General features: G+C 37.5%; 2 protein-coding genes across 2 annotated transcripts in view; both read left to right on the top strand.

Annotated features, from left to right (window-relative positions):
- LOC139134939 (GDP-fucose transporter 1-like) overlaps window positions 1-12,303 on the top strand; it is a 59,229-nt gene that overhangs the window by 26,949 nt on the left and 19,977 nt on the right. The window lies entirely within an intron of this gene.
- On the top strand, window positions 10,684-12,147 carry LOC139134938 (thyrotropin-releasing hormone receptor-like). The gene has a single exon (XM_070702039.1). The coding sequence runs from the start codon at window positions 10,854-10,856 to the stop codon at window positions 12,006-12,008; it is 1,155 nt and encodes a 384-aa protein (XP_070558140.1). The 5' UTR covers window positions 10,684-10,853; the 3' UTR covers window positions 12,009-12,147.

Raw genomic sequence — 12,303 nt, 5'->3', positions numbered from 1 at the left:
AAATTTTGATAAAGACAAGCTGATGAAATGTGATATCCATTTGGTCCAAATTTATGAAAAAACTTACAGAAAAGTTCACAAAAATTGGTAAAATATTGCATTAATATTTTGGAAGGAAAATTTACAGCAGCCAAAGGGTTTCAGTCATGTAGATGCATGGACGTATGAATGATTCTAATGTTTGCACAGAAACACCAACCACTTTGATGAACGTGGAGAGGGTATGAAACTCTACTGTAAAAATTTACACCAAGCTTAGAGTGCAATACAGGATTCAAATCCTGGACAGACATCTTTTGAATTAGCTGGCAGAAAAGCATGCCCCTCACACACTGATTATGAACCGTAATATGTAGCAACAGAAGAAACAGCGTGAAATAAGTTATAATTTTTGTTGCGTTGAAATATGTTCACATTTTAAAGTGTCAGTGTGAATTCCACATCTTCAAAATGTCTTGGGTATGTCTTACAACAAAGTACAGAATAAAGATACCCAGAAATATTCAAGTTTTCAGCAAATTTCTTTAGCAAAGTTTTTGAAGTATATTTAAATGATGAGGATCAATAACTTTTTCACCAACATATACCATAGCAAAAAGAATTATCTTTTAAAATTTTACTTAAGTATATAACATTTAACAATTGCATTTTGTGAGCTGATAAGTGACAGCCAAAACTAAATGCACTTTTACTGAGAATATTTTTGATATCTTCTTCCATTTCCAGGAAGATAGAAAATTAGATATCAATACTTTCAAATATTTCTGACCTTTTCATCCTGTTTGTTTTTGTGTTTACCTCTGTGAGTTACACAACAAAGATATGTATATTATATCATTATCAGTTTGGATTTTTCATGCATTTTTAACCCTAGTGTTTTTCTATTATAATCTACTCTTACCACCGTACATGTGAGTTTATGTTAAAAATGTATTGTACTAATTTCACAAGATGGCCGTAAGTAAGTTTGATTATATTTCCTGTACTTTTAGCAGAACATATCATACTGGCAAAAGCACTGTGCTGTATAGTTGCCGTACATGTATCTAGATGATACTGAAATGACACTGTCAATATAATACATTTGGTAATTGTTAAATATACCATATTTTTCACAATTTCCTCCAATATTAGAGACCAATTTTTCTATTCTCTTTATTTTTTTTTTTCTGCCAAATCACAATATCAGGTGTAGCATGTTTCTATACATTATTGAACTTGACTAATATATACAGCATTAAACTAAACTTTGAAAAATGACAAGTTTGAAGGTTGTTTGATTTCCACAATGAGAGGTATTGGTGTATCGCATGTTGCCAGGTTTAAGTACATCATCAGTACAGTGTCAGTTTGTCTAGCGGTGAATGATTAGTGAAAAGAGATTTGTTTTCCTATTTGCGTATGCTGTAATGAGGAGAGATCACGACCACCTGTTGATGAACTACAAATGAAGCATAATGACCTCTAGAGGGCGGTGCACATGTTTCCAATATAGTCTGGTTCCCTGACCCATTTCCCCGGTAGAGGGCGTGGGGAAATATAGGGTCAGGTACCGGCTAATGTAAACATGGACGCTATTGGGTTAAAATAAAACAAGCTGTGATTGGATGAAAGTAACACTTGTAACTTTTTCTCATCTTTCTTGGGTTTCGCACTTTCAGGCTCACTTGACACCAACTTCTTGTTTGTACCACAAAGCCGTGGAGGTAGAAAGAAAGACTTTCTACCTCCAACTTAGCCACTGTGATTTAGCACACGTCGACATGATGCCTGGCATTTTTCACAAATTCGGACACCATTCTATCCATCGAAATCAATAGTCGTTCACAGTTCCAACAAAGTTTGCTTTCAAGTAACTGTGATATCGCAGCAGTACTTGTGGCGTGTATCGAACATGCTCGGGTCATTGGGGTCACGCCACAGTCGGCGATGACCTCAATGACCCTAGCGCGTTCGATACACGCAACAAGTACTGCTGCGATATCACAGCCAGCCTTCAATCACCTCTATTTCCCCGTACTTCTGGATTAATCCTTTCAGTTTATGTTTTCCGTCTCGTGTGCCAATGTTTTTGGTTCGGATACCAGTGTTCAAACATAATTCTGATCCAGTCGAATTTTGACCGGCGTTTTCATGGTAGCAGCCATATTTGTTGTAGCATGTTCTGTCAGGTGACTAACCTCCGCCATCTTGAACAAAATTCTGTTCAAGATGGCTACCCGGTACCTGACCCTATATTTCCCCACGCCCTCTACCGGGGAAATGGGTCAGGGAACCAGACTAGTTTCCAATATTGCATACAGCACAGGAGAAAATAGCATGACTGTGAAAGCTTTTGGCAGTGTATTGCATTGTGGCATTTTCCTGGTACCATTGCGATAGCGTTGCTGAAAGATATGAATAAATAAATGTAGTTTCTATAATTGTATAAATACAATGATTTTGTTGTTTTTTGCGCAACTTTCCACAATGTAGTGCAGAGTTCCTAGTTGTTAATGAACTTAAGTTTCCATCATACCGCAAACTTTCAACTTTCTTTGGTGTAATTTGTTATGTGTCTGCTATTCCCTCTAGCAACAGTTCACACTACAGGCAATTTAGAACCTATCAAATGAGTGGTTTCTTATACATTTTATTATGTTTTTTTAGACATCAACCACAGACCTGTGTCAGCCTATACGTTGCCTATATAGTATGTATTTGCATGTTCACTTGATCTGCAGTTGATGTTAGAGTCAGTATCTTGAATAAAGGGATAAAGCTACCGTCATTGAAAAAAACAGCTACAACCTGAAATCTGAGTGGCCCAGATCTAGGTGCACACAAAACCGTTGTGCAAAAAAATACATCTATCACATGTTGATTCACATTTTTCTAACACTGCCATCACATGGCCTCTTCAGGACTTGTACAGCAACAGTCAACGTGCAAAACGTTTACTCTGAAGTAGACTTGTCTGTCAACAGCTGCCAAGTAATTCCTGATATACTTACCTGTACATATCATAAACTCTCTGCTTGTGTCTCGTACTGTGCTGTGTGCCTTTTCAAGATGCTTTATTGATCTTAAAATATCTGTGCACACAGTACATCATGATACACTCTGATACAGCTTTGATATCTTGATATCATACCATAGTTCTCATAATGGGACAGCATATCAGTGAAATTAAAAGCCTGTGGTCATTCAGGCTGGGTGATATTTTTCACTTAAGTATTAGTGACTGATTCTTTATACTGTAAATACTATATTCATGATGTACCTTCCTCTATACAGTGATATCTCGATACAGTGATATCTTTTCCTACAATCTTCAGCAATTCTCTTCTGTGAAGAGTGTGTTGTGTATGGTTCATTGAATACCCCATGTATCTGTATGTGGTTGTCCTGTATGCTTTAAATACTTGACCAGCACTCATCAATGTAACTTTGAAGATCTTGTTGAAAAAATAAAGATGTAAGAGTACATCCTGTTAATTTGGATTGGATTTTTTTTCTTACAGTGAGTTTCTGTGATATAGTGTTTAAACTTCTTTAACATCATCTGCCCGTCATCATGGCAGCATTGTCAATAATAGTAAATTCTAATTAATTAGCAAGCGGTACTGTGCTTTTGCAAATTTTCTGTTTTATAGAATCTATGTGAAGAACAAAACTTTCTGTCCACAATCTCATGTTAACATGCATGCATGACATGATCAGTTCAGGACTTTAGCTATAATCCCATACCGCAGAGATCTTGGTGTTCCTCAGCTCTGCTCCCCACAAAACAAAACACCACCAGTGAGATCATATCCTCTTACAAAAAACAAAGTGTCCGTTCTATATGTTGACTTTTGTTTGGCACTTTTTAGAATGTTGTCTTACGCATGATGACATTGGAACGTTGTGATCTGTCATCAGTTGTTAATGAGAAAGATCTTCAATGCGACCAATGACTTCCTTGCCTTGCCACTGTGAAACGCTGAAGTATGATGACAAGTGTCGAGATCATTACCGGCACTAAAAATATCAGTTTTTTTTCCTCTATACAGTGATATCTTTTCCAACAATTATCAGCAGCTCTCTTCTGTCACATGACAGTAAATGTTGGAAACTGGACAACTGTTCTTTTGCCTGTTGGTATTTTGTGAAACTCATGTATATTTCATTGTAACTATGCTCATATTTGTCATGTGCAATAAAAGATGTCCATACGCCTAGTGATACTGAAGTGATTGTTTATATCATCGCTGGTGAATTCCCAGACATCTTGACATGTCCTTCATTACCCAAATAAAAGCTTATTTTATGAACCGCTGTGCATTTGAAGCCAAAACATATCATTTCTGTAGATTAATGTGTTGTAGCCTTTAATCCGTGAAGCAGTTGTAGGTCTCAATCTGTGCAGCTGAAGTTACTCTGTGATTGTCTTGAAAGTACTGTAGTATGGTGCGTATATACTGTTTATACTATTATGATTTTGTAAAATACAAGTAAACGATCATGTTACATTTGACTGACAGTGTCAGACTGTCACAGGTACCTGTTGATTTGACTTTCGGACAGTTGTCACTTGAAAACGTTTATCACACACGAGTCCATGCAGAGAAAAATTATTGAACAGCCCTTGTCAGTCAGGACAAACAAAGTGTATTAAAACTGCTATAGCGTCACAATATTAGTTCAGACAGAAAGTACTTTAATATTATTCCTATCAGGGGATTTCTTTATGACTTTTCAAATGACATTAAATTTTTAAATTATTGTAAATTTTTTCCCTGTTTTCTACCTGCCCTCTCAAATGATTTATGTTCAAAAAATTACCAAAAATATTGGAATTGGATATGAATTTGCAGCGTGTACATTTAGCTATTTTCAAGTGAACACAAATTATCTAATCTACTTTTACACACTACAGAAAAGTTTTCACATTTTTGGTTAACTGTTTTGCTGCAAACTTGTTATCCTTTTTGAAATCTGCAATTCATTTTGTCTACAAATAACTTTGGAACTTCTTATTCACTTCTAATGCAACTGAAGTGTCTGCTCTATATTGAAGCTGTGAAACTAATCATAACATTGACTTTGACACTTGTAATTTCATCAACGTTATTTAGTACTTTGTTGTCAATGTAAGTGTGACATTGAAGAAATGAGTGAACTTCTTGACTTTGCATCTAATACCAGTGTCCAGTGCAAATGAAGTGCATGAATCCAAACAACTCAATGATCTAATTTTTCACAGCCATTTTGTCAATAATTTATATGCCATCTTCCTGTAAGCTGTCATCTAAAAAACTTTAAATACATTCAATATTTTTTTTGCGCTAGTGATAGTTTTTATGTGTGGTAAAAACTCACAAGTGATAATTTCTGTGCCAGTAGTGTACAATTTATGTATACCTGAATGAACACAACCATGACATTGAAAGTAAATAGAGCTTTTAATAACAGTATCTGTTACTTTGATATTGGCTTTGATCTCAGGTGACTCACTTGACATTGTGGTATGCATCAAGCTGTGTACATCTGAAGTGCCTGCTACGTATAGAAAAGCAGTTTTATGGCCAAGTCAAGTGCATGGTATGACCTTGTCAACACCACAGAGTGGTAAACGGCCGTAAAAACCCTACACTCACATACAAAGTTGGAAATATGAACACTTCATATTCTGATCCCGACACTGGTATTCCCTCCACTGCATCACCTTGGATGACTGTAGTATTTATGACATTACTGCCTATCATACTGATCATCGGAGACTTGGGCAATACTCTGTTTCTGTACGTTTGCCGTCACGTCCGCAGTATGCGGACTGTTACCAACATGTACCTGGTGAATCTTGCCATTGCCGACCTGATGTTCCTTACGTTTGGGTTATCCTCTGGAGATGCTCTCAATCTACATCGAGCAAGGTAAAATATTCTGCGTGATGTTGACAGTCTTGTCCTGTGTTCCGCTCTTCACGTCAATTTACACCATTGGGCTCATAAGCATCGAAAGGTACCGAGCTGTCTGTCGCCCTTTGAAAGCTCAAAAAACGAACAGCCGAGAGCGAAACCGCAAAATCCTCATCAGCGCGTGGATCATGGCTGTACTTCTGGTGGTGCCTAACCTAATTGGTTGCTTCTACAACAATGTATACCTGCATCTTGCGATTCTCTTCTGCCAAATGATACCATTTGTACTCTCCATGTTGACTGTTTCTGTGCTGTACACCCTCATCATCATCAAATTGAAGAAACGGAGTCAAATGACGGTAGTCGACAGAGGACACTCTCAGTGGCGCAGCAGCAGAGAACACCCAGAAACGAAACAGGTGATTCGTCTCCTGGTGACCAGCTCCATCGTTTTCTTCCTCCTGGCTTTCCCGGATAATTTGTCCTACATCCAGCTAGTTCTCTACATGTTTGATCAACCAGTCTTGTATCCCTGGGAGATGTTCTTTGATCTGTACATGCTGTTCCGAATTCTTCTCTACCTCAACTCTGCTGTAAATCCCATCATATACAATGCAACCAGCCGTCGGTACAGACAAGCTTTTGCGAAAGCCTTCGCCAGACGGAAGTGTTGTACAAAGCGCAGAACTCTCGGGCAGGGTTGTATAACGCTAACGCAACAGGGAAAGTCAACAAGTTGCCTAAACCGTGGATCTTACAATGTCTTTATCATCACGAGTGAAAATTTGAATTCACTGGGAGAACAGGCCAGCATGTCCAATGGACTTTGAATAGTTAGTTTAAGTATGAAAGTTATGAATTTTGACAGTTTGTGCAGCCGTAGTATAATGGCTACTTTTAAGAAAGTTTCTGTAAACCAAGGCTTTGTCAGGAAATTTGTTTGATCTACCTCCCCTTCTCTCATTGACAAGTGTGAAAAGAACTGTCGGTACTTTGTACATTTTCAGACTTTGTCGTTTGCTTAAGTTGACAACTTTGTTAAACAATACTTGTTTTTTGAATACAATGCTTTCACAATGAAGTTTTCATGTGTATAGCTGGTACAATGTGATAGCTGCAATCATGAGAAATATTGTACACGTCATTGTCCATTTATATTACTCCAATAGGAAAAGTTTCATGAGACACTTACAGTGATACAAATTTATGATCAACTGGACGAAGACAGGATGTTGAAAAGTATTAAGTTGCTTGGCAACAGGCTCCTTTTGATGGGTATCACACATTATCAAGTTTGAAATTTCTGTTCAAACGTAAATTTGCTGGTTTAAGATCACCTGATGCTCTTGTGATTCTGATTTCACAAGATAATGCAAATCAATAGCGGTCATGTGTCTGCCTATCATTTTTGCAGCAGAAAATGTCTAGATGTTGTAAAGCGATAAAATTTGAACTTCACAAGCATGTAATTCTAGTTTTATTCTACAGCAATTGATCAGATACAGCAATATTCATTCTGGGTGACAGCTGAATACGCCAAATCTTACTTCTTTGAAAGATGGATCAGATCTTCAGATTTTAACCTGTTCACCCCAGTTCGCTGTAAGGAGGTCCACAATCACCTTGATACATGTAGTAATAGCTTTGGGCCAAACCATGGTAGGGAAAAGGTTTATATATATATATATATATATATATATATATATATATATATATATATATATATATATATATATATATATATATATATATATATATATATATATATATATATATATATAAAATATGTAAGGTGTACATTTGAACTTCACGCCTTGAAGACGTTGTTTTTCATTCCTGAATGAATGACAGGCAGGTGGCAAATTTGCCAATAAAAAGCTATATAGTCATAATAATGTCACTTTATCAAAGCTCAGGTCAACACAGATGTGTGACAAGTGGGATTATCAGGGATGTCAGGGACATAAGTCAGCTGGTTAATCACCATCACAGTCTCACAGTTAAGATACAAGTACGTGTGTAATCAGCCGTAATTAGCCCTGGAGACCATCCACACCATGCCAGGCAACACCGCCATTATTGGCACAGAAATAAAAGTTATTAAGAAGGCACACTGACAAACATGGTTGTAAAATGGTGGAAGACTATCGATCTGATCAATTCTGACTCAGGTCAGGTCAGCCAATTGAAATCATGCTTAAAGTTTTGTGTCAATTTTCTAATCCACTTTTTTAGGTCAGGGAGAGTGAAGTTATGAAAGTTTGGCCATACATGGGGTCACCGAACCTCTTTCCCACACTGTCTGACCTAAGCAGTAAGTGCAAACCATGGTTCCAAGGATCATCAAAAGTGTTTTTTTCAAAATGGACTCATACAACACAGGCTAATACTTAAATGTATGTCATCACCATCTCTGGACTTCGAGATGAATATGCTCTTGCTCATAAAATGTCGGTTTGATCTTTAAGTTGTTGCCACAGCTTTGCATTGCTTTTATATATGAGTGTGTGTTCACACTCTTATGTGGTAAATCAGTCTCGTAAATACCTTGTCTGGCTATAAAAACACCCTTGATATACAAGGGTAAGGTCTTTCTATTGTGATGAAATCTTTTCATTCTTGATAAATCAATAAAAAAAATGCAGTCCACTTGTAAAAGTTTAATATCAACTGCCTCCCCATTAGCACTTCAATGTACAAAAACATGTTTGAATATTTTTTTAATCATTTTAATCCTCACTCAAACTTTGTGCTCAAACTTTATTTTTTCTTCAGCATGGTTGGATTTATATAGGAAAAGAAAGGTAATTTAAAAATTCAACTTTACGGGTACTGTGTAGTCAAGTGCCATTTCCATAAGTTGGAAGGCATAGGATAATTTGTGCAAGCATGCATGTTTACAGCGTACCTCAAGTCATTTGTGAGATTTTGCTCGTGCATTCATGACAAAGAGTTTTCTAAAGCACGCTGATGTAAAACTTTCCTGAAATATATCTTGTTTAATGCCTTTACAGTTTATATATGGTGATATCAATGTATAAATTTAGGCCCAAAGATTGATATCAGTAATCTATATTTAGCTACCAATCACCTTTTTTCTTAAGACCTCATTTATTCATCAGTCTGTGAGAGTACAGCACATTCTACTAAAACTAATGAAGTGGTTCTTAACAGGCATGTTGTTGGTACAAGTGGCTATAAAATATATTTTGGGAAAAGAGAGTGACCTCTTCATGGTAAAAATATGCCAGAATTAATCCCAGCCAATCATATTACATCTTGTTTCCTTTTTACACATAGCAGAATATCCAATTATAAATATGACTATTAGTTTCATCACTACAGGCACAATTGTCAGACTATGTAATGTAGTTTTGTACCCTATTGTACTGTATTAATTTCTGAACACTTGAATTTGGCATACAGGTCTAGACAATGTGAATTTTAAACATATTATCATGGCAACCCTTACATGTGCCGTAATGAAGAAAATGATCTGAATTCCGGACGGGCAGGACATTTTTTGCGTGTCAGGCACGTTTTAATTTTGTTTCCAAACATAAAACGATTAAATAAAATGAAGGTAATGTTGTGATAATATGAGCCCAGGTGTAATAACCCCCATGAAATATGTGTGAGATGACTTCATGTGTTGCAACAGAATTTATGTCTGCCACAGGCAATACTTATCAAATGTGTACCTCTCAAGAGAACTGACGATTTCACCAACAATTATCATGCAACAGTTCCTTTTCAAGTAGAGTTTTAACATTTTTAGAAAAAGAAAAGGCAATATTCCCTCTGCCTTAAAAAAATAGCACAGCATAAGTAAACAAATCTCACCAAAGGCTAGAGTGGAGAGGATAAAAAAAAGGAGAGTTCCTGTAAAAAATCCCAATCCGTGCTAAAAGTTTTTGAGGTTGTCACAGTGCCTTGTTATCGGCATTGCTCAGTGTTTTCTAACTGTAACCTGTGAACTCATGCCCAAAACTTACTAGTTATAAAGAGGCAAAAAAAATCATGAAATTTTTGAAATTGTACACAAATAAACTGTTAATTTGGAAAGACACTTGTCAAGAGTGATAATTAATTCCAGAAATAAAAGTACCAACAAAGTACCCCCCTCGAAAAAAAACCAAAACAAACATTCACACAAAGAGTGAGGTTACTCTTGATATGAAGATTATTATATATTTGCAGTTAATGGGCTCAGTGATGATTTCCTTCATGAAGGAAGGATTTCCGTTCAATGTCACAAAACTTTGTACAAATTATCACACACTTGAAATAGTAAGATAAAAAAAGGCTTGTGTGATCAAGGATGAAGATTAAGTGAATATAATCTGTGAGTTGAGATCCTGGCGGCACATGTAGTCAAACAGAGGATTTACGTAACTCTCTAAGAAACCTAGATATGCATTGATAGCGATAGGGGAAATTTCATATAGAATTCAAAGATACGGGTACAGTTCTGCTCCACTGTCCAACTGATACTGTGCTTGTTCTCCGAAGAGTCCGTAATTTGTGCTGACAACTTACAAGCTTTAGTAGAGTGGCAGTGTGTCTTAACTTACATCAAGGTGCAACTTGTTCCTCAGAGCTCTCACCAAAGTGATTGGTGCTTGATGCAAAGACGCAGGAGTTGTGCAACTTTAGACTGAGACAGAGCGAATCAACAGGTGGTTGAGAAATGTGCAGCTATAGATTGTCCTGGAGACAAGACTTCACTCTAAACTCTGTTTCACAGCTTCAGCGTCAACGTCTTGGGAGATAACAGATCAAAAGAAACATACTGCAACGGAAAAAGACTTCAAAGGTGCTATTGCCAGAAAATTTTGGGTTTTACCCCTATTGTGTAAGTCTCTTAAAGAATTGTATTCTCCAGCAGCAAGTTACTGAAATTTTCAACGCACAAGCAGTGTTTTCACGTACCAGTATATAAGTCATTTGAATGTTTTGACACTTTCAACCATGGAGGCCATGAGTACGTCTGCCATACCAGGCAATATCAGTTTTTACAATGACAGTTTACCGGTTGATGATTCACTGCCGATCAGCAAGGGTGTTGTGTATTTCTTCGCCATAGCTTTACCAGTGATCGCAATCACAGGTCTGATTGGAAATGTTCTCTTCATGGTTGTCTTCAAGACAGTCCGCTCCATGAGAACAACGACCAACTACTACCTACTGAGTCTCAGCATTGCGGATTCTTTGTTCCTGGCGGCCTGTGTTCCCCTTGAAGTCATGTCCTTTTTGGTCGCAGTCAGGGGAGACGACTCTTTTGTGACATGCGTGCTGTGGACCTTCTTCAACATGGTACCGCTCTTCACGTCAATTTTCACCATCGGACTGATCAGCCTTGAGAGATACATCGCCATTTGTCATCCTTTCAAAGCACAGAGACCCGGACGAGCCAAACAGATTCTCGGGCTCATCATCAGCAGCTGGGTGCTCGCTTTGATTCTCGCTACCTTCTACCTCGTCGGATGCTTTCACCTGACAGTCACTTTATACGTCACGTTCGCCATTTGCCAGATCGTACCTTTCCTGATTTCGTTGGTTGTCGTAATTGCCCTGTATATACCGGTGATGAGGCGACTGAAGAGACAAAACTTGGCAACAGTGTCGATCAGAGCTCTGCAGAATGGAAGCCGTCATTCCAGAGATCGACATCAAATCGTGCGTCTGTTGATCATCACAACTGTGGTATTTTTCATTTGTGTGTTTCCAGACTGTTTTTTGACTTTCCAAGTGGTGCTGGGCGTATTAGGACAGCCCGTCCCAATCCCCTGGGACGTCTTCTACGATATGTTTTTCTTCTGTCGTCTTCTGCTGTACTTGAACTCGGCGGTCAACCCCATCATCTACAATGCCACCAGTTCAAAGTACCGACAGGCCTTCAGACAGGCTTTCTCCAGGTGTTGCTGCTGGAGCAAACAGGTGACCCGTGACAGCTCTGTGAAATCTACAAACAAGTTCAGTAGGAGCGGTCGCCAGAAAAAGCGCCAAAGTGAGACAAACTATGACAACAACAGTATCTTCATCATTGCTGCAAGTAGTCTGCAGCAGTTGCACGTCACCACTTTGTTTACAGAGATTTACGAAAATAATGAAGTAGTGAAGTAGTTGGGATTTGAGCAAACGTTGCAATAGTTAATAAACTTCTGGAGCAGATTTTGCTATGGTTTATACACTTCATGCATGAAAAAACAAAAGAAATACAGAGTTAACCTCTCACCAAAATACCCCAACAGACATTTATTTCTCCTACATCTAACAATGGCTCTTATATTAAGTCTTTTCATGAAATACATAGTTTATTATATCCATAGCGTTTAACACTGTAAACTGATTATTCTGTTCAATATTCTGCATGGAGTTTATCTTATATGAATATAGATTGCTTTATTATTGAAGTGTA

Source organism: Ptychodera flava, chromosome 6 (assembly GCF_041260155.1).
Source record: "Ptychodera flava strain L36383 chromosome 6, AS_Pfla_20210202, whole genome shotgun sequence".
Taxonomy (NCBI): domain Eukaryota; kingdom Metazoa; phylum Hemichordata; class Enteropneusta; family Ptychoderidae; genus Ptychodera; species Ptychodera flava.
Note: the sequence above shows the minus strand (reverse complement) of the source record. Positions and strands in the feature narration are given on the sequence as shown.